This window comes from Mesoplodon bidens (genome assembly GCF_964165515.1).
Source record: "Mesoplodon bidens genome assembly, chromosome: 12".
Lineage (NCBI taxonomy): Eukaryota > Metazoa > Chordata > Mammalia > Artiodactyla > Ziphiidae > Mesoplodon > Mesoplodon bidens.
This window is the reverse complement of record NC_138168.1, coordinates 72,697,760-72,725,711: the sequence shown is the minus strand read 5'-3', so window position 1 is coordinate 72,725,711 and position 27,952 is coordinate 72,697,760. Positions and strand designations below refer to the sequence as shown.

General features: G+C 39.2%; 1 protein-coding gene across 2 annotated transcripts in view; it reads right to left on the bottom strand.

Moving 5' to 3' along the window:
- Positions 1 to 2,812: 2,812 nt before the first annotated feature.
- AIG1 (androgen induced 1) overlaps positions 2,813 to 27,952 on the bottom strand; it is a 241,464-nt gene continuing 216,324 nt past the window's right edge. Inside the window, exons 5-6 of one of the 2 annotated variants that reach the window (XM_081251379.1) lie at positions 10,044 to 10,207; positions 2,813 to 3,492 (exon numbers count right to left, since the gene is read on the bottom strand). In XM_081251379.1, the coding sequence (XP_081107505.1) occupies positions 3,455 to 3,492; positions 10,044 to 10,207 (202 nt within the window). In that variant the 3' untranslated portion in view covers positions 2,813 to 3,454. Of the gene's footprint in view, positions 3,493 to 7,128; positions 7,310 to 10,043; positions 10,208 to 27,952 lie in introns of those variants that run through there. The other variant, XM_081251378.1, reaches the window with a different exon arrangement.

Below are 27,952 nucleotides of genomic sequence, written 5' to 3'. Positions count from 1 at the left end.
AGGCCCAGCCGCTCCACGGCATGTGGGATCCTCCCAGACCGGGGCACGAACCCAAGTCCCCTGCATTGGCAGGCGGACTCTCAACCACTGCGCCACCAGGAAAGCCCTAGTTATTGCATTTTTATAATATGTTTTAACAGCACAAGTATGCTTGAATTATGTGCCATTTTCAAGATTTTTCAGTTTTTTTACCTGTTTCTTCTGTTAAATGAAGAAAAAAACTTCAGCAATTTTAGAATGGAGTTATATAGTACTTATAAATTATTTGGAGGAAGAAATAACCTCTTTAAGAATGGAGTCTTCTTTTCCAGAATTTAGGATATTTTTCCATTTTTATTTGTCTTTTAAAAAAGTCCCTCAGGAGAAAAATATACATCATTTGGTCATGAAAAATTGTCATTTTATTATAGTATTAGATTTAGGTTGCTATCTATCTATGATGCTATCTATGATAAGCAAAATTTTGGTTTTATTTTGAGGGGTATATTAAGTCTGAAAAATAATTTGAGAAGCTTTTCATTGTTCTGCACCTTTGGTACAATTTCTTGTTAAACGCTTGCTGGTTAATTTGCTTTAGTTAATTATTATTTCTTGTTCCAGAAGTGGAGCTAGAAGCACATTCTTCCTCCTCTCCCCTCCTCAAGAATGTGGATGATGGAGTCATCTTTACACTTGCACGTAGAGAAAAGGGTAAAGCGTGAACATCCTTTTGAGCACTGGTGGGGTTAAGCCAGAGGTTCCAAGCCAGAGGGAGAAACCGCAGGTCATTTTTTTCTCACCACTCGGTGATTATAGAGCAAGTAGTAGAGTCATCCCGATGGATTCTGCTCCAGGACAAGCCTGGAGTTTCTGTGAAGGGTCAGTGGGTGCATTGGCAGCACCTGGGCTGAGTGGGCATGTCTTAGCACATTCCCTATCCCTGGCGAGACAGCCCTGGGTGTCCTGCCAGAAGTGTGGCCAGAGTTCAGGGCCTGGAGTTCCCAAAGCAAAGATGACCCACCATGGGAAAACCAAACCAAACCCCAAATCTGATCGCATAATCTTATTTCAAACCTAACAGTGATATATAAATCCAACGTGCTGCAATATAAGTGAGTTGAATCAGCCTTAGGTCTAAAGCCCCACAGGTGTCAACTCCTTTAGGTGTTGTTTGGTGGCAAAAAGTAGGAAAGTGTTATTTTCTAAAGAAGAGGGGTAGTAACAGGGCTCCAGATGAACTGTCCCAGAAAGTCCTCAAAAGTATTCCATTCCTTGAGGTTTCTTCATTCTGACAGTCAACTGGAGAAGTAATTTCCTTTTAAATGGTGGTTTTTCTTCTTTCCTGCCTTTTTTTTTTTAAAACAACATTTAATTTTCTGTTAATAATATCAATTCTATAGTTACATAAAACTTTTTTTTTTAAAACATAGACCTTTCTCACTTCAGGTCAAAATATAACTTATTTGATGCTAGATGTAACACACAACATCTCAGAAAAATAACAGTAACACTGTCACGGACATCTTTATCTGGTTTCTGACCTTAAAAGGGAATGCCTTTGGTATTTGAGATGACTATTTCTTCTCATGATATGAGATATTTTTATATTACTAATGATATTATCAAAAATAAATGTTAAAATTTCTCAAATGCCTTAGAGCAACTGTGGAGAGAATCATATGATTTTTTCTTTGTGCACTATTGAGACAATGTTTTTAACAAAAATCCTAATATTAAAGCCAGCCTTGAATTTTTAGAATAAACCTTACTTTTCAAAAATGATTTCTATAGTGTTGGGTTTATGTTGCTGATATTTTAGCTAAAGCAAGTAAAAAAGTTTTTTTTGCATATTGCCTTTGTTTTGAGGGTTTTATTAACTTTGAAAAGTAATTTGGGAAGTGTTTCATCATTCTGTAATCTTGGAACAGTTTAATAAACATGAGAATTGTTACTTGAAAGTTTTCAAGAACTTGCTCATAAAATACTCTGGACCCAACTCCTTTTTTGGAGATAGTTAATTGAACATTTAAAAAAATGGTTTTCCACAGGGAGATCAGCTCGGTGCTTTGTGACCACCTAGAAGGGTAGGATTGGGAGGGTGGGAGGGAGATGCAAGCGGGAGGAGATATGAGGATATATGTTTATGTATAGCTGATTCACTTTGTTATACAGCAGAAACTAACACACCATGGTAAAGCAATTATACTCCAATAAAGATATTTTAAAAAATGGCTTTCACGAATATCAGTCTATTACAGCTTTCTAATTCTTATTGAATCCATTTTCCTTGAATTTCATTGGGTTCTAAGAATTTGTTGTCATAGAGTTATAAGACATATTTTTATAATTAAAAATTTGTTTACATCTGTGCTTGTATTGCCAAGTGGTTTGTGTTTCTCTCTTTTCAGTTAATATATCAGTAGTTTCATATTTTAATGCTATTTGTATAGATGAGATACTGCATTTTTAATCAATTTATTTATCAATTCTGCTGTTTTTTTTCTTGCTGCCTTACTTAATTTCTGCTTTTATTTTTATTCGCTCCTTCCTTATACTTCTCTAAGATTTATTTTTAATGTGTTTTCTACTACCTATTTGGCATTAGTATTATTTAAAAATCATTATGGTCAAAGACTTTGTAAGTTAGCTTTTTTTTTCAACAAAATTATTCTTTTGGGATTTGTCAAAAAGATACATATTTTTTAAATAAAAAAATTGCAAGAACCAGGCTCAGTAAACCCATTTTCAACAGGTAATAGAAACAAAATAAGAAAGGAAACACCAGTGTTGTTAGGGGTTTGAGAGGCACCATGCAGGCATTAGGCTAGGGGTTGCTTGCTCTTTATTAAAGTTATAGTTTGCATCTAGGAAATATTTCACAAAATTAAATCATGAGATCCAAATACACTCAGGGTTTTAACTAAATCAATGCAATTATTACTAATATTGCCTTGTTTGAGACAACTGTGACATTACTGCAATAGGGAACATCCATCTCGTTTCCTCCAGGCTTATGCTTATTCTTCAGCCTCCTGTAAGGACTAAATAAATACATGAATGCTATGCTTCACATCTGCTCCTTTGACTTTCACATATTTCTCAACAAGAAACACAATAGGATTCTCTTCTTCCTTGATTAAATGGAATTACAATTGCAAAAATTAAAATCCAATGACCAATTTTAGTTTTAAAAATTAGAAGAGGTAAATAAAAAAAGAAAAAAGATGTTATTATCAATAATGAATTCGGAAAGAATTCTTTAAAACAATTGAGGGCAAGTTATTTTGGAAATATCTGTATTTTATTCTTATATATATATATTTCTGCATAAAAGGTGTTCCGTCTCTCTGGGGCAGGGAGGTGAAGGCGGATTCCACTGGTTTCTTTGAAGTTTCTCCTGCATTACCAATGCCCCGGGGGTCTTCATTGGTCTCCATTGGTGGCTCCATCCTGCTCTTCCGTTTAGACTTAGATCTCATTCCAATTTAGGCTTCTCTTTCTCTTCTTCCATACCTAGAAATACAGGCAAAGTTCTTTATTTGGACATCAGATTAAACTAGGAGCAGGTTTGCCAAAGCTGCTTTAAAAGAACTCTCATCTCTCCACACTTCTCCCCACCCACCTTGCATGCCCATCCCTTTTCTCCTCGCTAAGAAGAAAAGTCGTTTACAACTTTCTCCAGAAACTTCCTCAGTGACCTCCCTCCCTCCCCTTCCCCCCAAATCAGGACATAACTTCTCTGAGACACACCCAGCTCTTAAGGCCTCTGGGAGTGAGGGACGCAAGTTAGTTCTTGACTCGTTGAGTTTGCACAGAAATCCCAACCAGACTGCCTTGTAACCAGCTTCTAGCAACAGGAGGTGTGGAGCTGATGAGTTTCAAAGAGACCTCATTTATTTGTATTTTACTCCCATCCCTTCCCAAGGCAAGGACTCTGGATTTTCAAAAGCAGATCTTTTTTGTTTATTTGTCTTGTTTTGTTTTTAAGGCCCATAGAGAGCTTATTAGCCACAAAAACTATTTATTTCCAGACCCACGTGTACGTAAACTCAAGTTCCGCCTCTGTTCTACGCAAGCCTGGTAGAACTATGGTTTTTTTTCCTGAAAGACTCATACGTACCGGACTGGTAAGACCTTGCCTGTTGTCTGTAATGAATAGTTAGTGATATTTCATTTTCCTGGAGATGAAAGTGTTTAAGTCATTCTCATAAATTAAAGTTAAATCTGGCAAATGCTCCCCACTTCTTTTTTCTTTTGCTTCTACTTAAACACCTTTCTCCTAACACCGGATTCTCAGAGCCTTTTTGCTGGAATAAAAGAACCCCAGATACTGCATTGCAGGTTTTGTTGGTATTCTCTTATAAGTTGCAAATTCTCTGAAGGTAGAGCCCTTAACTGTTTTGTTCCTGATTATATCCCAAGCACCTAACACAGTGTCTGTCTGAGAGTACGAGTTCAATTAATCTTTATGGAATAAATTAATAAACGGTGAACATAGAGAAGGCCGAACTAGTGGGAAAGCAGTAGAATGAAACATGGAGGGTCGTCACGATAGGGCTTAGAGTAGGAGAGACACCCCCGCGCCTTCCCCCAGCTCCCAGCTCCTAGCACCATGTGTTTGTGTGATCAGGATGGTAGCAGCGGAGCGCGAGTAACATTCTCAGAACAGGTGTCCTTAGACTTTTAGGTTTGGTTTTCACGACTAAGGAACTGGCGGAGATCTATAACACTTTTTCCAAAGTACTTCTCAGAAATCATGTGAAGAAAAGCTTCACATTGAAGAGTAAGGATGTCTGAAGGGAGGCGGAATAGGGTTGAGGGGGAGAAGGCAGGAGACGGCTTAGTTGTTGGGTAACCAAGGCAAAGGCAGAAAAACACAACATAGATTCTGTTCAAACAGCACACGTGACTTGGGTCCCAGCTCTGTCCCATGTTCCCTCTCCTGTGGAGAAGCTAATAACTGCTTGCTTTTCTTTTCAAAGTCTCTTTTCTCCTAAGTGTTCTCCTGCAGATGGGTTGAGTTGGCAGCAATAGTGGAATCTTAAAAAGTGGGGGTGGAGAACAGGGGGTGTTCATTGACCCAGACAGGGAAAGTGGCTCCCCACCTACTTTAGTTTGGCAGCTTTGAGGTAGAGGGAAAAAATTAGACAGCTGTAAATAATATTTGGAAGAACCAGAGGTATAATTTCCACACAACTAGCAGAAAGAAACCTGTCACAAAGCTGAGGCAGGATGCTTTTTCAGAAACGTAGAGGAAGAGCTGATTGACCCTGAGAGAGTCAGACACATGTGGTTCCCCCATGCTGGGAGAGGGGCCTGGAGGGCAGCGCTGGAACCCTGGAGGCCTGCGTGGGCCTGTGTGGGACATGAGCGGGATGGAAGGCTGGGGAGAACAAAGGCGGAGGTTTCTGTCACATGGGCCTGGCTCCGACCCCCTCTCCCTTCTGCTCTTTTACCTGCTTTCTCCGCCCTCGCCCCAACCTTTCACTTCTGGACACTTGCATTTCTCCTCGTATAAAATTTGACTTTAATAAGACTGGTCACCCCAGTCAGACACACTGGAATTAGAATAAATTTTTAGCTTAAGCACAGAATATTTCAGCAATTGTAGGCTGAACTGTGTCTCCCTCAAATTCATGTGTTGAAGTCCTGATGCCCAGGACCTCAGAATGTGAGAGAAGGCCAAGGGTGTGTCTGCACAACCATTTGCTAAAGAGATGAGGCATGTGACTCATGGATCCAAGGAACCGTCTCAGTAGAAGCCAGGAAGGACCTGTGGGAGACCTCTCATCTGATGACTTGGAACCCCACGAATTACATGGGAGAATTTTGTACCAGCGGAAACACAGCCAGCCTGGACTGAAAGAGACAGAGACAGGTTGAAATAAAGGAAGAATGAATCTGAAGGTGGCTCAGCGGCTGGCTGCTCCTTGGTCCCCGAGGGCGGCCACCAGCACCAAGAGTGCAGGGCCACACCCCCCTTCCTGATGAGTCCTGAGGGTATGGCATTCAGCCAAAGAGGATTATTCTCAAGTCTTAAACTCAAACGGAATTTGTCCTGCTGGCTTTCAAACTTGGTTGAGAACTGTGACCCTTTTCTCCCTATGATTCTTTTTTCTTTGGAAAGGGGAATGCATGTTCTATGCCTGTTCCACCACTGTGTTTCGGAAGTAGATAAATTTCTGTTTGGTTTCACAGGTTCACAACTGGAGAGCAATTTTGCTTCAGGATGAATCATACCCCGGGTCTTACCCATACCTGATTTAGTTGATATTTAAGATGAGATTTTGGACATAAAAGTTGATGCTGGAAATACTTTGGGGGTTGTTGGGAATGTACTTTGCATGGATGAAGGACATGAATTTTGGGGGGCAGAGGTAGAATGTTATGGGCTGAATTGTGTCTCTGCAAACATAACCCCTCTTACCTCAGAATGTGATTGTATTTGGGGATAGGGTCTTTTCCAAGTTAAAATTAGGGTGAGCCCTAATCAAATATGGCTGATGTCTTTACAAAAAGGGGAAATTTGGAGGTAGCCTCACGTATAGGGGAGAATGCCATGTAAACATGAAGACGGTCATCTACAAACCAAGGAGAGAGGCCTGGGACAGATCCCTCCCTCACAGTCCTCAGAAGCAACCAATCCTGCCAATCCCCCGATTTTGGACTTCAGGCCTCCAGAACTGTGGGACCTTACATTTCTATTGTTTAAGCTATTTAGTAGTCCTTCGTTGTAGCTTCCCTAGCAAACCAGTGTAACATCCACAAAGCCACCTTGAGTTACTTTCTTTTCTTTATTTTTTTAAAAAACATTTATTTATTTTGGCTGCATTGGGTCTTCGTTGCTGTGCGCGGGCTTTCTCTAGTTGTGGCGAGCGGGGGCTACTCTTCGTTGCAGTGCGTGGGCTTCTCATTGCAGTGGCTTCTCTTGTTGCAGAGCATGAGCTCTAGGTGTGTGTGCTTCAGTAGTTGCAGCACGTGGGCTCAGTAGTTGTGGCTCGTGGGCTCTAGAGTGCAGGCTCAGTAGTTGCGGCTCACGGGCTTAGTTGCTCCATGGCATGTGGGATCTTCCTGGACCAGGGCTCAAACCCGTGTCCCCTGCATTGGCAGGCGGGTTCTTAACCACTGCACCACCAGGGAAGTCCGAGTTACTTTCTTTTAAAAAGAGCAAATGCTTCATTGTTAATTTAGCCTATTTTAAGGGCTTTTTGTTCATAGTTCATATCAGGCTGATCTGTTTTGTTATTGTATAAGCTAGATCCATGATTCTGAGTAAAACTTCAGAGCTCTCATGTGTCTGGGTTTCCAATGGTGACATTCTGATGGTTTACTAGAAATAACAGAGGATTGAACATCAGTCAGAAGGTGTTGACTTTGCAACCACCTATTTTGGTGGGTCACTTATTGCTGGGCCTCAGCTGCCTCTTAGTAAAAAAAAAAAAAAAAAAAAAAAATTGGCATAGATGGTTTCTAATCTAATTTTTATTCTAAGATTCTATAATAACGTGATTTTTATTTTGAATTTGAAGCCAGCATAACCAAATGAAGGAAGCTGAGCCATTAAAAATCTGTAAAGATGGATCCAAGGAAGGGGGCTCAAATGTGGTATTCCTGCTCCTTGGGGGTTTTTATTTGGGGTGTAATAAATGTACTCAGGATTGTAATACTGTATGTGATTGCATTCAATTCCTTCTAATACACACACACACACATGCATACACACAAACGACTGCTTTTAATCAACAGTTTCAAACTCAGCTACCTACAGAACCAAGCCACTGTGAGGGAGCAAAATGGCCTGGTGAGAACTAGGGAAAATTAAAGGGCCATTTAACGGGGGCAACTGATACTCATTTCTAATCCATTGTTGCCAGAAGAGGATAGTGGGCTTGGTGTTGCCAGATGTTAAAATACTTGATTAGCTGAGAAATCCGGCCTTTGCGTGAAATCTCCCAATTTTTAAATGTTGGTTCAGGGGGCTTCCCTGGTGGTGCAGTGGTTGAGAATCTGCCTGCTAACACAGGGGACACGGGTTCGAGCCCTGGTCTGGGAAGATCCCACGTGCCGCGGAGCAACTAGGCCCGTGAGCCACAACTACTGAGTCTGCGCGTCTGGAGCCTGTGCTCCGCAGCAAGAGAGGCCACGATAGTGAGAGGCCCGCGCACCAGGATGAAGAGTGGCCCCCGCTTGCTGCAACTAGAGAAAGCCATCGCACAGAAACGAAGACCCAACACAGCCAAAAATAAATAAATAAATAGACTTGTGTTTAAAAAAAAAAAATGTTGGGTCAAAAACAAAAATCCTATGTAGGCCTAACAAAACTTTTTGGCAGGTAAAATTTGGAGGAGGCCATCAGTTTGCAATCACTCTCATAAACAAAAAAGATGCACTTGACACAAAACATCTGCCTCTGGGGAATTAACTAGATGGTTCCATGTAGATAAAATTAATCTCTACATCTGAAATGAGTTACAAAATGTTAGTCAACCTTAACTCGCGTTATTAAGAGAATAGCACAAATTAAATTGGACAGATCATTAAAAAAAAAACAACAAAAACCTTAGCTTCACTATTTATTTTTAACGTCTAACTCAAAGCTGCTAAAAAGCAATATTCTATTAATCTAGACTGGATTTTTTCTCTCCTGGTTTTCAGTCAATCTTCTCTTAGAAGTAGTAGAACAACGGCCAAATGAACGTTGGAATCAAGCTAATCAAGGGGAAACAGGAGTCATAAGTACTTCCTGAATAACATAGATTGGACACATTAGCTTAAATTTAAATATGGCCTTTCTCCCAAGAAGCTGAGAAAAGTTTATATTTTGTTTTGAAAATATTTTTGTAAGTTAACTAAATATTTTATAAATTATCTAATAGAGAAAGATTACAATTCCCATTGAACATAGAAGAAAATTATTAAAAGATTAATTTCTGGTCCCCCAAGCTGTAGCCTGAATTGATAAAAATATTTAACACTTTTTCTAATCGACCACTGCCTAAAATCAAGCCAGCTACTGAGAAAGGAAACCCTTAAATTCCTCTGGACCATTTAACATTGGCTAACACCTTGACGCATACAGTCCTAGAAGATCCATGCACAGAAGTCCAATTCAATAACATGCAACGACTGTGTTTTATTTGTCTAATTAGATCAACTTCCTGGAATAGTATCTGGCACAAAGTAGGGTGCTCAATGTTTGTGGATCACAGATCATTTGCAGGTGATGCCTACAATGTTGTGACTGTGTCAGAGGCGATGATACCCAGAGCTCTCTAAAATCCCCAAACCGTCTTGCCTTTGGATGTATTTTCATTCAGGACTCAAATCACTACATATCTGTGCTGTCATTTTTTCCACCCTCCCATTTTTACGTTATCTGACACACACTTTGGACAAGTTTTGTTTTGCACTGCTGGGGTAAGATTACATGCCTTGCCAAGATGGAGGCTCTGCCATAAATAGAAACAAAAGGGAAATCAAATCATAGGTTAAGAGAGTTTTTGCAGCAATGAAGTATTACCCTTTACTGCCCGTCCCTCTTTGCCACCTTCAAGTCTTGAATATGACAGTCACTGCTTCATCACACTTGCCAGAGGTATTCTGCGCTGCTGAGAGTTCTGGCAGAGTGGTGGCAAGCCCTCTTGGAAGCTGCTGCGCCCACGCGAAGGATGATGTAAGAAGTGGAGATTGGGTGATTTCTAATGAGACTGTTTGGTTACATTTAATAATTTGTCTATTTCACCGGGGGGTCCCTTTAGCTACGGCAGTGTTTTGTTAATCAGAGTGAACTTCCTAAACTTTTTTTTTTCTGTTAACACTACATTTCTCCCTGTAAAATTTTATAGACATGCTTCTTTTGTCTTAGATTTGGATGTTTTACTAGCTAATATGACAAAGTAATAAATCTTTCAGGTAACTGCCAGCAGCCCAAATTAATATGGTAGTTATAAAAATGAAACTCTTCATAAGGGATCCTGTGCTACAGTGGAATTTTCCATCCGTCTCTGCACACACTCTTTTAGGCAGCAATTCTTTTGTTTTATGCTCCCCCAAACAATACTTACTTCTCTGTGTATCCCAGATATAGCTGTTCAGAACTTCTCCCAGCAGGTACAAAAAGTTCATTAAGATGGTTGTAGACCCAAAGAAGAGGATTCTGGCTCCTGGGCCAATGTGTTCCAGGAAAGGGTACACCCACATCCCCGTTACATGATGCACCCAACACACCCTGCAGTGGAATCCGAAAGGAGACAGAGACAGGAGTTACTCTCATGTCAGATTTTAAAGCTGCTGATATTACAAATACAGACCCCCTACTACAAACATTCTTCAGCAATGCCAGTCGCCGTTTGCTTCTGATACTCTGCAACATCCAAGTGTCTGTCAGCTGATAAATGGATGAGCAGAATGTTGTATACACATACAATGGAATAATATTTAGCCATAAAGAGGAATGAAATTTTGATACATGCTACAACATGGATGAACCTTGAAAACTTAATGCAAAGTGAAATAAGCCAGACACAGAAGGACAAATATTATATGACTCTATTTATATAAGATACTAGAATACCTAGAATACTTCATAGAGATGAAATGTATAATAGAGGTTACCAGGGCCTGGGGGTAGTGGGGAATAGGGAATGATTATATATGGTACAGAGCTTAAGTTGGGGATAATGATAATATTTGGGGTATAGATAGTGATGATGCTTATATAACAATGTGAATGGATTCAATGACACTCAATTGTACCCTTATAAATGCTTAAAATGATAAATATTATGTTGTGCTGTGCATATTTTACCACAATAAAACATTTCCATAGGGTGGAAATTAGGAAAAAAATATCCAAAAATTTCCTTGGTGGAGGGAGTCAATAATGAAAGAAAGATTGAGAAACACTGCCGTAGAGGGGAGAGGCACTCATTAAGCCCATCCAGGTCACCTTGACTAATTGTCCAAACTAAAAGATTTTTACCAAAGGAGGAAGCCAAGCTAGTCACAATTAAAAACAAACATAAAAAAAACTGAAGCATTTGTGAGTTTTTACCAAAGGAGGAAGCCAAGCTAGTCACAATTAAAAACAAACATAAAAAAAACTGAAGCATTTGTGAGAATCAACAGAAGTTAAGTTGAACTACCCTAAAGGATTCTGATGCATCACATTTTGTTTGTCCGTATGTTACAGGAAGTTTTATTTTCCTAATCTTGTCCTAATCTTGTCTGGTAAGGAGGTGTTGTGCACCCATCAAAGGGCTTACTAATTTCTATGGAGATAACATGCAATATACCCAAAATGTAATATCATAGAGCTGTAATTGATTTTGCAAACCAACATATAAAATTATAATCTGACTCACTGTAAACTGTTTCCTCAATTAGGCAAATTAGGAGTAGTTCTAATTATGAATGCTAGTTATATTTTTATACTTGTTCCTGGCTTTCTACTTTTGTTCTACTTGAACGAAACTTTCCTTTGCAGCTTTTGGTAACGTCTCTGATGCCAGGCCACTATTCCTCAGAAGTTGTTTGCAATGCACTTTTGGTCTGTATGGAATCATCTTATAATACTGAATAGATATAACAACCATAGCCACATCCCATCTATCTGTAGAGGACTCCTAAATTCATATCTCCAGCCTTGGCCTAGCCTGATCTCCAGAGCTCCATACTCAATTGTCCACTGCACATCTCCCCTTGGAGGATGCATCTCCAAGCTAACGTTTCCATGATGTACTCACCATTCCTGCATCTTAATTCCTGCATATCTGCCCCCTCCCTCTGTCATCCAAAAGCAAACATATGTCTCCCACATCCTTCCCTTCTCAAATCAATGACTACTACCTTACTCCAGCAATTGCTTGGGCCAGAAAATATAGGGTCATTTTTGACATTTTTCCTCAAAATCCACATCTAATCAATCCATCCTTAGATCCTATTGGCTCTACTTTCCAAATATACTCCAAATATCTACTTCTCACCATTGCCACCACTGCCATCTGGGCTCAAGCCATCATCACCTCTCACCGGCACCACTGCAATCTCTTCTTGACTCAGTTTTCTCTTTGCTACAGTTTATGCTATAGCCCATTCTCATTGGAGCATCCAGGCTGATCTGAATTAAAGTCAGGTCTTGCCACTACTTTGCTCAAAGTAGCTTTCCTCTCTCAATTGAGTATAAGCAAGAGTCCCTAGATGGTTCTTCAAGGCCCTGCCTAAGCAGGCTGGGCACTTTTCTGACTTTTCTCCTACTAATCTCCCCCTCACTCACTCCACTCCGGCCACAGTGACTTCTTGCTATTCCTTGAGGACACAAAGCATGCTGTATTTGTTCCTGTGCCCAGAACATTACTTCTTACTCCCATCTCCCCCAGTTTTCCCAGGTCTCCCTTGTGTCTTTTAGGTTTTCCTCTATGTCCTTTGTCAGTAAACCTTTTCTGTAAAGAACCAGACAGTAAATATTCTCAGTTTTGCAGGCCTTACTGTCTCTGTCACAACTCTCAGCTCTGCCATTGCAGTGTAAAAGCAGCTGTAGACTGTATGTAAACAAATGATAGGGTCGTGTTCCAATAAAACTTTATGTATAGACATTGAAATTTGAATTTCATATAATTTTCACATATCTTGAAATATTCATCTTCTTTTGATTTTTTCCCAATCATTAAATAATGTAAAAACCATTCTTAGCTGGGTCATAAAAGAACAAAAAAAGAAAAACAGATGGTGGGTGGGCTGGATATGGCCCACTGGCTGTAGTTTGCTGCTCCCTAATTTAAGTAGTTCTTTGTATAATGGCCAACTGGCACACGAAGAGGTGTTCAACATCACTAATCATCAGGGAAATGCAAGTCAAAACCACAATGAGATATCACCTCATACTTGCCAGAATGGCTATCCTCAAAAAGACAAGAAATAATAAGTGTTGGTGAAGATGTAACAAAAAGGGAACCATAATATACATTGGTGGGAATGTAAGTTGGTGCTGCCACTATGGAAAACAGTATGGCAGTTCCGCAAGAAATTAAAAATCGAACTACAATATGATCCAGCAATTCCACTCCTGAAACTATACCTGAAAAAAATGAAAACACTAATTCATAAAGATATATTCACTCCAATGTCCACAGTGGCATAATTTGCAGTAGCCAAGATATGAAAATTATCTTAAGTGTTCATCAACAGATGAATGGATAAAGATGTGGTATATATACACAATGAAAAATTACTCAGCCATAAAAAAAATGACATTTTGCCATTGCAACAACATAGGTGGACCTGGAGAGAATTATGCTTAGTGAAATAAATTAGAGAAAGACAAATACTGCATGTTATCACTTATATGTGCAATCTAAAAAATACAACAAATGAGTTAATATAATAAAACAGACTCACAGATACAGAGAACAAACTAGTAGTTACCAGAAGGGAGAAGTGTGAGGGGAGGGGCAAGATAGGTGAAGGGGATTAAGAGGTACAAACTACTAGGTACAAAATAAGCTACAAGGATGTAATGTACAACACAGGGAATATAGCCACTATTTTATAATAATTTTATATGGAGTATAATCTATAAAAATATCGAATCACTATGTTGTACATCTGAAACTAATATGATATTGTAAGTCAACTATACTTCAATTTTAAAAATAGTTCTCTTTATTTCACAAAGGACCTTCGTGCACATTATCTTATTTAGTCTTCTCAGCAATCCCAGATATAGCATGTCATCCTCATTCTACTGAGGTAAAAATCAGAGTTTATAGAGTATAGTCAGAATATGTCAGAACTGACAATGGAAATGTAAAATTCTCAGGTTAGGGAAGTGGATAGCTATTCTGAGTATACAATCCCCCTTAACTTATTCAAGCACCCTATGAAGTACGATTATCCCCATTTCACAGATAAAGAAACTGAGACTAGATTAAAGAACTTGTCTTTAAAAACTGCAAAGATGGGAAAGGAACGCACACCTGATTTCTTTTCTCCTGCATGGACTTGCTTCTTTATATGAGGCATTTAATATTGTCTCCAAAAACAAAGAGAAGGTTTTCTTTTCTTTTTTTTTTTGAAAGTTGCTTTGACTTAGTAGGTCATCATACCATCTCAGATATAGAAGTCCTGTTATGTGGGGTTTCACCTGGATTGGTGTGAATGATGCATCCACTTGTCTTAACAGGTTGTGTGCTTTCACAATTTGTTTGCTTGATATAATCAGGGCTCGACTTTCTGCACAAAAATGACTCACGGCCTTGCTCATTTATTTGTGGAAAGTTCTCAGTTCTTGGTTGACTTTCAATTTGTATCTCATTCTAAGACCTTCTCATATTAGTGCCCAAACAGCTTATGCTTAAGGTAATGATGTCAATTTAAATTTTAGTCTAAAAAATTGATAACCATAGTGTGTGTGCATGTGCATACATATATATGCATATGCTAGAGTACTATGAGAATTCTGGGGTTGACTGTTTTATTAAATGTACCACCAATTTCATTCACTTGAATGTGCAATTAAGAATGAAATTTATTAATGCCTCCTGAGTTGTGCTGCACACTAGGGATACAGAAGCAAATGAGGCAAGGGCGATTCTTGTTCTCACGCAGTACAGTCCAACGAGGAATACAGATATTTACGGAGAAAACACAAGTGTAGTCAGAATTAGGGTAAGTGTGGGAGTGTCATGGGGGCACAGGGATCATTCTCTGCTTTTTTTTTTTTTTTTTTTTTTTTTGCGGTACGCGGGCCTCTCACTGTTTTGGCCTCTCCCATTGCGGAGCACAGGCTCCGGATGCGCAGGCTCAGTGGCCATGGCTCACGGGCCCAGCCGCTCCACGGCATGTGGGATCTTCCCGGACCGGGGCACAAACCCGTGTCCCCTGCATCGGCAGGAGGACTCTCAACCTCTGCGCCACCAGGGAAGCCCCATTCTCTGCTTTTTTGTGAACCTTACACTTACCATGAGACTTTCTTTCTCTTGTGTATTCACCTTCCTTTCAAACCAGTTTTTTCACAACTGATGAATATGCTCAAATGCTTTTCATTCAAACACAATCAAAAAGTTTCCATCAACTTCACAAATACTGCTCTGTATCTCTCCTTCTCTTCAAAGACAAACTTCTCCAGTGAGTCTACACTCACTGATTCCTGGTCTGTACTCTGCACTCCTCCTCCTCCAACAGTCTGGCTTCTTTTCTTATGCTTCACCAAAACATATTGGCTCTTCGACATCAATTTCTCCCGTTTTCTTCCTACCTTGTTGGCTGCTCTTCTTGGTTTCCTTTCTAAGTTCACCCTTTACTCCAGCCATTAAACGTTGAAGTTCCTTAAGGATTGGCTTTTAAACACTCTTCTCATACTATGTCTTATGGGTTGATGAGTTCTTCCATGTTCAATGCTGCATGTCTACCACCTATACAGATATTCCACAGATCTATGTCCTAATCCAGGTTTCTCCTCTGTTCCAGAACAGTTGATCAAATAGTCCTCAGAACATCTCATTTTACACATTTTAATGGTACCTCAAACTCCATACAGCTACAGCCAAAGTCATGCTTTTTTCCAACAAGCTTGGTCCTCCTCTGGTATTCCATTTTATTCAATGGTACTATCATTCATTCAGTTTTGTAACTCAAGCCTGGGGGTCATCTTTGCTGTGTCCATCTCTTTCACCACATATATATATTCAGTCCATTACTTTGTCTTGTTAAGTTCGTCTCACACATCTCCCGAATAAGTCTATTTTTCCCATCTCCATGAACAACATCTTAATTTGTGTTGTGATCATCTCTGTCTAGAGTAGTGTAATAGTTTCTAGTTTGTCTCTGCATTTACTTTTGCCTCCTTCTAGTTCATTCTCATAACCACCAGAGTGAGTGTTTCAAACTAGAAACCTGACACATTATATGCCAGCTTCAAACATGTTATTGGCCTTCCATTGCTCTTTTTCAATGACCCCTATCTTTTTTTATTAAAAAATTTTTTTTAACATCTTTATTGGAGTATAATTGCTTTACAATGGTGTGTTAGTTTCTGCTGTGTAACAAAGTGAATCCAGTATACATATACATACATCCCCATATCTCCTCCCTCTTGCGTGTCCCTCCCACCCTCCTTATCCTACTCCTCTAGGTGGACACAAAGCACTGAGCTGATCTCCCTGTGCTATGTGGCCGCTTCCCACTAGCTATCTATTTTACGTTTGGTAGTGTATATATGTCCATGCCACTCTCTCACTTCGTCCCAGCTTACCCTTCCCCCTCCCCACGTCCTCACGTCCATTCTCTGCGAAAGACCCCTATTTTTAATGAAGCCTAGAGTGCCCATCATAGAGTTGGCTTCTACCTGTCTCATACCCCCACCTCCTACCTTGCTCCCCTTACACTGGCTTTCATTTGGTTCCTGGTTCCTTGATTTTACCATGTTCCTTCCTGCCATGTGGATTTACACATGCTTCTGTTTCTGCCTATGCTGTTAGTTATCCACCCCTTAGACTCATTAAGTTATATTTCTATTTTATAGCTTAGCTCAACTATTATAACTAACCAGCCATCACATTGGAAAATTTTCCCTGATCTGCTAGAGTAGGTCAGATTTTATACATTCTTATAGAACCATGAATCTCTTTTATTTTTTAGGCTCTTCTTTTATTAGTACTTAAATTTGAATGATATCTTCATTTGCATAATGGTTCTCCCCTTCTAGCATATCTAAGTTCTGTGAGGTGAGGGACTGAGTCTATTTCTACATATCACTGTATCCTCAGTGCTTACCACAATGCCTGTTACATAGCAGGAGAAGGAATAAATGAATAACGTAGCATTTAAGCTGCGATGGGAAGGATGAGTGACAGTTAGTTGAACAAAGATGGGAGGCAAGAACTTTCTAGTCAAATGGAACAGTATGTCCAAAGACATGAAAGCAAGGGTGAATTCCCAGATGTTCAAGAAGAAACCATTCTTACTGAAATCAAGGGAGAGGGCATGAGGTGCAGGCAGGTGCCAAACTGTGGGTGGCTTTTTAAGCGGTAAGAGTTATAGACTCTGTCCTAGTGTGGACAACAGGAAGTCTTTGAAGGGTATTAAATAAATATGAAACAGATCAGATTGACCTGGAAAACAATTGTATCAGAAACAGTGGTGGCCAGGTCTGGAATGGTAGCATTGGGAATGAAAGTTAGTTGGTAGATTTAGAGCTATTTAGACCAGAGTCCATCAAAAACTGTAGGTCATAAGCAGTTGCATGCTGTATATATGGTCAGGAGAGCTGGTAGCTTTAGGATGTTTGCAGGCTTGTTAGTTGGTGGCTTAAATTCAACCATGGTGGGAGTATTTATACCAAAAACTGCCAAATGCTACATATCTGGCTCTCCTTGCCTCGCCTCCAGAAGAGCTGGTTGTTAAACACCTGCCAGTAACCCACTGGTTACTAGCATTTTAAAAAGCAACAACACAAGAAAACGTAATAGAAAATATCAGAAAGCCTTGCATATAACGATGATAAAAAATGTTTTTTCAGAACTTCTGTTTCACTTGTATGTGTGTGTATGTGTGTGTGTGTGTGTGTGTGTGCATGCTGGTTTGGTCATGATGCAAAGGATTTTTCATTTATTTACAGTAAAATTAGTTTGAAAGGCACTGATGTAGGAAATGGAATTAAAAGAACTTGGTGATTGATTGGATTTAGGCAATGAGGGAACTGAGATGAATTAAGGATTAATCATAGATTCCTGGCTTGATTAACTGGGTGGAGTATGTTGCCATTTCCTGAGATAGGGAATGCTGTCAGAGAGCTGATCTGGGGGGATGATGAATTCAGTTTGGACACGTTGAGTTTGAGGCATCTGTAAGATATCCAAGTGGAGATATCTTGAAGGCAGTTACATGGGTTTGGACTGTAGAGAAAGGACTGATGTGGCAATACAGATATTGGGTTCACTGGCAAAAAGATGGTGGTTGAGGCCATCAGAACAGATTAAGGTAGAGTACACAGTATGAAGGAAGTATGTCCATAAGAGAGCTCTGAAAAAGATCAAGATTTAAGGGGTAGTTCGAGGAGGATGAGGTTAAAAAGAGGCTGAAAAAGATGGGCTAGAGACATGAAAGAAAGACAGAAGTGTAGTGCCTTGAAGCCAATGGACAAGTGGTTCCAGGGTAGAGTTGGCATCTATTATCACAGTATCTTTGAGGATTGAGAATAATTAGAAAACTGACTTTCCACCTACAAAGTGGAAGCAAGAAAAATTTCAGATTCCAAGTGGTATGTGTATCACTGAAATCTACTTTGTTTGACTAGGTATAAATGATAAATATTTTTTACAGATCTTTTCCTGTAATTGATATCTAGTCTCATAGCGTTGTGGTCAGAAAAGATACTTGATACGATTTCAATTTTCTTAAATTTACCAAGGCTTGATTTGTGACCCAAGATATGACCTATCCTGGAGAATGTTCCATGAGCACTTGAGAAAAATGTGTATTCTGTTGTTTTTGGATGGAATGTCCTACAAATATCAATTAAGTCCATCTTGTTCAATGTATCATTTAAAGCTTGTGTTTCCTTATTTATTTTCATTTTGGATGACCTGTCCATTGGTGAAAGTGGGGTGTTAAAGTCCCCTACTATGATTGTGTTACTGTCGATTTCCCCTTTTATGGCTGTTAGTATTTGCTTATGTATTGAGGTGCTCCTATGTTGGGTGCGTAAATATTTACAATTGTTATATCGTCTTCTTGGATCGATCCCTTGATCATTATGTAGTGTCCTTCTTTGTCTCTTGTAATAGTCTTTATTTTAAAGTCTATTTTATCTTATATGAGATAAATAGTAAGTAAAGAAAAATTGCCCTTGTCAAGCTCAGTAGCTCTTTCTGTCCCATGGCCAAATTTCATCCTGTCATATAGACCATGAATTGCTGTGGTCACTGGAGCCCTTGAGGAGTTGTAGTAAGGGAGAAATATCATCCTTCCCTTTTTTGGCTCTGTCGCCCTTGTTTATCCTAGATAGACACATGTACCTATCTTACCTCAGATAACCCTTCAGTTCTTAAGATTAGTTTATTTGAAAGAGGATTGAAAAACTGATTTTATTATTCACATTTAGATAAGGAGCTAGGCTATTTGACAGCTGGGCTATTAGCGCAAAAGACACAGGACACAGACTCATATGCAGTAACAGCTAAAGGCTAACGACATTGAATTCTTAGTGACAGGCACGGTGCTAAGTGTTGTTGTTGTTTTTTTTTTTTGCGGTACGCGGGCCTCTCACTGTTGTGGCCTCTCCCGTTGCGGAGCACAGGCTCCGGAAGCGCAGGCTCAGCGGCCATGGCTCACACGCCCAGCCGCTCCGCAGCATGTGGGATCCTCCCGGACCGGGGCGCGAACCCGTGTCCCCCGCATCGGCAGGCGGACTCTCAACCACTGCGCCACGAGGGAAGCCCATGCTAAGTGTTTTATAGGAGCAAATCTTTGGGGAAGGGATTATATTAGTACCATTTTACGGATGAAGACACCAAGGCCCTGAGAGGGTCAATAAGTGGAGAAGCGGAGATACCCACCTGAGCGGTTTAGCTCTTAGCCTGTATGCCAGGCTCCCCTCGTGCTCTGAAGACTAGGATACAATGGATGGGAACAGCTGTTAATGTGCTCGGAACCAAAAATATGATCCAAGTTTGAAATCTCTGTGTAATTTTTTTTCTTTTTTTCCCCACGGACTATAAAAGCAACTCGTGCTCAGTGTAGAAAATGTGTGAGATATAGAAAATTTACAAGATGTAAGATAAATCAGTTTTGGTGACGTTTTAACACAAGACTGAGTCTCTTATAAAACTCAGAAATCGAATTTTACAATGTCTTCCAAGGGGAGAAAAACGACTGCAGGGATAAAATGATTAAACACTTCCTTCAGAGAAAGCTTTGACATACCTCTTAAGAAACAGTCACATCATACGTGCAGTTAGCCTACTGGAATTTATGATTCTGCTTAGCAGGCAATGAGCCTGTGCCCCAAGGTGGGGCTAGACAAAGGATGTGCATCAACTTCTTGCCCAGTGGATTCTGTGTGTCTCACATGGTACCTCCCACGTGATGCTTCTGCAGGACTTTTCAAGGGTAGTTTTGACCTTTGGCTCAAATGCTGACTTTAGACCTAGCCCTCTCTTTAGATCTAACTGTCTCATTTTAGGGCCAATCTAAAGGCCCCTTGGACATCTCCTGAATATTGATTGAATGGAGACTGGTTCTTGCTACATTTCTGAGAATCTAGAATTCTGAAGTGTTCTGGAGTTCATGTACTCACCAATTTACTCAACAAACAATTGCTGGGTCCCCACTGTGTGCCAGGTGGGAGCAAGCAGCAGTCGGGGTGCAAAGGTGTGTCCTTGAGGAGGAGTGCCAAGTTTCCCACTGAAAAGGCTGTAGGTCCCAGGGAATATGACAAAGGACATTTGTCTAGAAGAGAACAGGGCTCTGAAAACGGGGCTCAAAAAATTCTCCTTGGTGATGTGTATGGTGGTGCTAGAGAATTAATGTGTTAATTCACAGGCAAATACCAGGTGGAGGCATCCCATCTGAAGCAGTGCTGAAACATCCTCTAGTTCAGTTACAGACATAATTTTAGAAGCTACAGACATAATTATATAATTCTTCATTTACTGCAGGTTTAATAGAGTATTCTTCAAGACAATCTTTTAAGGTAAAATCATAATTTAAGATTCGTCAAAGTCTTTTCAATGTTCTCCTTAGAGCTAGCCCAAATTTATAGAACCTGGGATGTATCTATACATGGAGCAAGGTTTATGGGTGCAGACGCATGGGGCCCTGTGCTCAGAAGGGCCTCACAGTTGGCTTAATGCTCTGCTGTCATCATCTTGAAATTCGTAACAATTTTTGAACAAGGGGCTCCACACTTTTGTTTTGCTCTGGACCCCACAAATTATGTAGCGGGTCCTGTTCATGTAGTTGTGCCATTTATACTTCAGATCAACTTCCAGATCATCCACGTGGTAGTCCAGTCACCTTGGGTATTACTGAACTTCTTGAGCCTCGGTCTCCCCTTTGGTAAAGGATGTAAACAGTACTGCTTCCCTCAGAGCTGTAGTCGTTAGATAGTGTGAAGTTCTTAGCACAGTCAACTTAGGTTAGACAAAAAAACAAGCAAACCAAACAAACGAGCAAGCTTCCCATTGCTTCTCTTTATGCAGAAATATAGAATATTTTCCCGAACTTCTCATTCACAAAGATGTTTTCAAGGTTACTAGTCCCTCCACCCATCCCTGGGGAAACAGGCAAATTGTGTGTGCCTCCCAAAATGAATTCCTGTAATGAGGTAATGAGAGGATATGTTTTCTTCCTGATTCTAAATCACAAATATCAGAGTAATTTATCCACAAAGGCAGGCCAATAAGCTACCTCAGAATATTTTCCCACAGCAAATGTCCTGGCACACGTCTAAACTGGTTTCAAATGACTGGCTTCCTTTGGGTCCCACTTTCTACAGCCTACCTGGTCTTATGGTGATGTCACCCTGGAGAGAATTCAATTCAAATTTCCCTTAATAAAATTCATGACTGGTTTTACTTAACTTTAATCATTTGGACGGACCTTCTCAAAGCATACAGGTACCAAACATCAAGTTGACACATTTCTGAACACCATAGGGAACATGTGTTCTTTCTGGAGGGAGGTGGGAAGTGTGGTCAGCAAGGGATTGTTATGGCCCAAGCAATCATCAGAATTGGCTGCAGGAATGAGAAAGCCATGCGTTTAAACTACTACCTCTGGAAAAGGAGGAGGAAGAACATGCTATACCCACAACTGAAAATCATAATTTTCCATATTTTGAAGAAATGATCTCTAGTGTCTCTCTAGCACATTTCATGCATCTCCCTCTCCTAGATTCTTATTTTTTAGAATAACAAACAATGTTTGGGTTATCCCTGCCATGATTACATCTTCTTTGATCCAACCTCTCTCTAATTGCCAACCTTCTTTAATAAACAGCAACATTTCCAGACATTTCTTGAGTTCCTGCTTTGTGCCAGTGCCCTGTGTCAAGTTATAGTGAGGCCATCTCTGCATTATTTGTCACATTTGTCCTCTGTGTGCTGCTTCTACAACTGCTAAATGTTTCTTTTATTTTTTTTCATTCAACAAATACATATCAGGGCCTGGATGTGTCAGACATGAATATAGCAGTATGTGAAGTAGATGTGGTCCCTGCCCTTGAGACAGGGTCCCAACTCTAACAGTAACACAGACATTAGATGACACCTTAGTATTATACGTGAGGGAGGAGTAATAGAGTCAATTACTGTTTTTAAGTTGAGTTGTAGTGTTCATTTTTCAACTTCATTTTAATTTTTGTCCGAATTAAACCATCAAGAGTTCTATAAAGCTGAAGTTAAAAAAGCAGAAACTGGGGCTTCCCTGGTGGCGCAGTGGTTGAGAGTCCCTGCCGATGCAGAGGACACGGCTTCGTGCCCCGGTCTGGGAAGATCCCACATGCCGCGGAGTGGCTGGGCCCGTGAGCCATGGCCGCTGAGCCTGTGCGTCCGGAGCCTGTGCTCCGCAACGGGAGAGGCCACAACAGTGAGAGGCCCGCGTACTGCAAAAGAAAAAAAAAGCAGAAACTCTCTGCCCCATCCAACTGCAGCCCTTAGTCTCCTTCCCATGCCCCACCCTGTTCTCCAGAGGAAGCCACATTTCAACAATTTCAGCTGTTTCATTTATCTTTAGTCCCATGTTTCTTAAAAATACTCATATATTGTTGTTTCTTGACTTATCAATTTTAGATATTATCTTCTGACTTCCTAAGATGAAAGATATGGGTTCAGCTCTGTTACAACCTCTTTTCTCTTTTTTTCCTATTTTTTGCCCGCCAAATACATTTGTAACATATTTTGGGAAGCTGAATACATTTTCAATATTTTTTTCCTTATGCTTTGGTGTTGTATCTAAACCCCAAATTCCTTGTGTTTTGTTCTGGGAGTTGATGGTATTGAGTTTTACATTTAGATTTATGATGCATTTTGAGTTATTTTTTGTGAAAGGTATAAGGTTTGTGTCTAGATTCAGTTTTTTTCATAAGGACTTCTAATTGTCTTAGCACAATTTGTTGAAAAGGTATCGTTTCTTCATTGAATTACCTTTGCTCCTTTGTCAAGTATCAGTTGACTAGATTTCTACCTCTGGGCTCTCTATTTTGTTTCATTGATCTTTGTGTATATATCCTTTCACCAAGACCACAGTGTCTTGATTACTGTAGCTTTATAGTAAGTCTTGACATCAGGTGGTGTCAGTTCTCCCATTTTCTTCTTTTTCAGTATTGCTTGGCTATTCTGGGTCTTTTGCCTTTCAACATAAAATTTAGATCCAGTTTTTTATGTCCACAAAATAACTTGCTGGTATCTTAATTGGGCTTGTGTTGAATCTATAGGTCAAGCTGGGAAGAATGGACATCTTAAAAATATTAGGTCTCTTGAGGATATGGGGAGGGGGAAGGGTAAGCTGTGACAAAGTGAAAGAGAGGCATGGACATATATACACTACAAAACGTAAGGTAGATAGCTAGTGGGAAGCAGCCGCATAGCACAGGGAGATCAGCTCGGTGCTTTGTGACCACCTGGAGAGGTGGGATAGGGAGGGTGGGAGGGAGACGCAAGAGGGAGGGGATATGGGAACATATGTATAACTGATTCATTTTGTTATAAAGCAGAAACTAACACACCATTGTTAAGCAATTATAATCCAATAAAGATGTAAAAAAAAAAATAAATAAACTCTTCAAAAAAAAAAATTAGGTCTTCCAATCCATGAACACAGACTCTCCCTTTACTTATTTACATCTTATTTACTTCTTTCACAAGTGTTTTATAGTATTGCATATAAATCTTGTACATATTTTGTTAGATTTTTATCTAAGTATGTCACTATTTTGATGCTAGTGTAAGTGGTATTGTTTTCAATTTCAAATACCAATTATTCATTGCTAGTATACAGGAAATCAATTGACCTTGTATTCAGTGACTAATTAGTTCCAAGAGTTTTTTGTTAATTCTTTGGGATTGTTTACATGGACAATAATGTCCTCTGTGAACAAAAACAGTTTTATTCTTTCCCTTAATCTATATATACTTTTTATCTTATTTTCTTGTCTTATTGCACTAGCTAGGAATGATGCACTAGGACTTCAGGAATGATGAGAGGGGACATCCTTGCCTTGTTCCCAACATTAAAGAGAAAGCATCCAGTTTTTCACCATTAATTATGATATTAGCTGTGGGGTTTTTTTGATAGATGTTCTTTATCAACCTCAGAAAGTTCTCCTCTATTCATACCTTGCTGAGTTTTCTTTTTTTTTTTTTTTTTTTTTTTTTTTTTTTGGCTGTATGTGGGCCTCTCACTGTTGTGGCCTCTCCCCTTGTGGAGCACAGGCTCCGGACGCCAGGCTCAACGGCCATGGCTCACGGGCCCAGCCGCTCCACAGCATGTGGGATCTTCCCGAACCGGGGCACGAACCCGTGTCCCCTGCATCGGCAGACGGACTCTCAACCACTGCGCCACCAGGGAAGCCCTCTTTTTTTTTTAAGTCATGAGTGGGTGTTGGCCTTTGTCAAATTCTTTTTCTGCATCTATTAATATCATCATACAATTTTTCCTGTTTAGTCTGTTGATGTGGTGGATTACATTAATTGATTTTTCAACGTTGACTGGCTTTGCATACCTGGAATAAATTCCACTTGGTCTTGGTGAATAAAACTTTTTATACACTGTTGGATTAGATTTGCTAATATTTTTGAGAAGTTTTACATCTATATTCAAGAGAGATATGTGTCTGTAAGTTTCCTTCTTGTAATGTCTTTTTCTAGTATTGATATTGATGGCCTCATAAAATGAGTTAGAGGGTGCTTTCTCTGCTTCTATTTTCTGAAAGAGATTGTAAAGAATTGTTATCATTTCTTCCTTAAACATTTGGTAGAATTCACCAGTAAAACCCTCTGGGCCTGAAGCTTTCTGTTTTGGAAGGTTACTAAAAATTGATTTAATTTCTCTAGTAGACATAGGCCTATTCAGATTGTCTATTTTTCCTCTGTGAGTTTTGGTAAATTGGTCCACTTCGTCTAGTTATTATCAAGTTTGTGGACACAGAGTTGTTCATAATATTCCTTAATTATTCTTTTAATGACCATGGGATCAGTAGTGAGACTTCTCTTAAATTTCTAATATTAGTAATGTGTGTCTTCTCTGTTCTTTTCCTGGTTAGCCTGGCTAGAGCTTAATCAATTTTACTGATCTTTTCAAAGAATTAGTTTTTGGTTTTATCAATTTCCAGTTTTCAATTTCATCTATAATTTTTATTATTTTCTTTCTTCTGATTGATTCTGGTTTAAATTGCTCTTCTTTCTCTAGTCTCTTAAAGTGGAAACAGGTTATTGGTTTTAGACCTATTCCTTTTCTAATATATGCATTTAATGTTCTGAATTAACCTCTGAGCACTGCATTCTCTGAATCCTATAAATTTTGATAAGTTGTATCTTCACCTTCTTTCAGTTCAAAATATTTTAAATTTCTCTTGACACTTCTTCATTGACCTGTGTAATTTATTAGCATGTTACTTAAACTTCAAATATTTTGGGGTCTTTTAGATATCTTTCTGTTATTAATGTCTAGTTTAATTCCATTGTGGACTATGAACATATTTTGTATGATTTCTATTCTTCTCAATTTAAGGTGTGTTTTCTGGCTCAGAATATTATCTGTCTTGGTGAATGTTCCATGTGAGCTTGAGTAGAATGTGTACTCTGCTCTTGTTGAATAGAGTATTCTATATATGTCAATTTGATCAAGTTGATTGATGGTGCTGTTCAGGTCAACTATATCCTTACTAATTTTTTGCCTGCTTGATCTATCAATTACTGAAAAACAGTTGTTGTAATCTCCAACTATAATAGTGGATTTGAATATGTCTTCTTGTAGTTCTATCAGTTTTTCCCTCACATGGTTTGATGTTCTGTTGTTAGAAGCACACATTAAAGGTCATTATGTCTTCTTGGAGAATAAATCCCTTTATAATTATATAGTGCTTCTCCTTATCTGTGATAATTTTGTTTGTTTTGAAGTGTGCTTTGTCTGAAATAAAGATAGCTAAACCATTTTTATTTTGATTAGTATTAGCCTGTTAAATCTTTCTCCATCCCTTTACTCTTGGCCTATCTATGTCTTTATATTTAAAGTGGGTTTCTTGTAGGCAACACATATTTGGTTACTGTTATCTTTGTCTTTTTTTTTTTTTTTTTTTTTTGCGGTATGTGGGCCTTTCACTGTTGTGGCCTCTCTTGTTGCGGAGCACAGGCTCCAGACGCGCAGGCTCAGCGGCCATGGGTCACGGGTCCAGCTGCTCCGCGGCATGTGGGATCCTCCCGGACTGGGGCACAAACCCGTGTCCCCTGCATCGGCAGGCGGACTCTCAACCACTGTGCCACCAGGGAAGCCCTATCTTTGTCTTTTAATTGATGTATTTAAACATTTACATTTAAAGTGATTATTGATATAGTTGGACCAATAACTGTTTGTAGTATCTATTCATTGTACTTGATTTTTGTTTCTTTTTTTCTTCTCCCTTGTTTCCATTTTCTCTGGTTTTAATTAAGTATTTTATATGCTTCCATTTTTTCTTCTCTCTCAGAATATCAATTATACTTCTTTTTTCAAATTTTTTCTAGTGTTTCACATTCATAACTAATATAAGTCCACTTTCAAATATTGATTCATAGGTAGTACAGATACCTAATATAGGGTATTCTCATTTCCTCGTTTCCATCCCTTATAACTTCATTGTCATTCATTTCATGTATCCACATACATTGTTACTATTGTAATTTTGAGGAACACTTCTCTAATAGATCCATTAAGAGTAAGAAAAATAAATATTTTATTTCATCTTTACTTATTCTTTTTTCTGTTATTCCTTTCTTTATGTAGATCCAAGTTTCTGACCTTCATGATTTTCTTTCTCCCTAAAGGATACCTTTTAACATTTCTTCTAGGACAGGTTTGCAGGCAATGAATTCCCTCAGTTTTTTTCTTTTTTGTCCGAGAAAATCTTTATTTTTCCTTCACGTTTGGAGGATAATTTTGCTGGATAAAGAATTCTAGGTTGTTGGTTTTTCCTTTCAACATTTTGTAAACTAAGTCAATTCTAAGTAAAGCAATGGAAACTATAGATAAATGAACACTGACCTCAGAATTTTTTTCTATTGCAAGACCTTAATTGCTTGCCCTAGCTTTTTCTCCTTCTGATATTCAGTAAGTCCCCCAGTTTCTAGTCCTGCTGACTTTGAATCTCTCCCTTTAACTCATTCTTGTCTGTTCATTGGGAAAGCCCACATTCCCTCTATCATCCACCCCACCTGAAAGGTAAATGGATGCTTCCCAACAACTTCAAGCTGGAAACCTTCAACCCTTGATTCAGTTTAAACCCTTGATTCAACCCTTGATTCAGTTTAAATTTCTTCCATCTCAGTCCTGGGTCTTTTCTATTTCTGTCTCACCAGCCACACTCTTATCCAGTTCCATAGTAATTCCTACTCTCGATCTCACTGAAGTTTTCTTTTTAAAGTATTTTAAAATATATTTAGTATCTGGCATAATTTTACATACCTCCACGTATTTTACACTTACTTGAGCCATTTATGGTGAAGGCTAGTACTACAAGGGAAAGCCCTATAGAGCCCTGTGGAGATTTCATGAATTAAAATAGCTAAAATTAAAGCACTAAAGTCTCATCAGTTCATAAATGTTTTCGGATCTCCTAGTCTCTGGGAAGGGGAAAAGTAAATTAAATTAAGAGTTACAGTTTTTATTCTCTCCTGAGTAAGTGGCAGAAATGATGTTTTGGGAGGACTGAATAGAAAAATAATGTTAAGCTTTAGTAAATTCTTCTATTTGAATGACTGAGTACCAGTTGACTTCTCCAGCG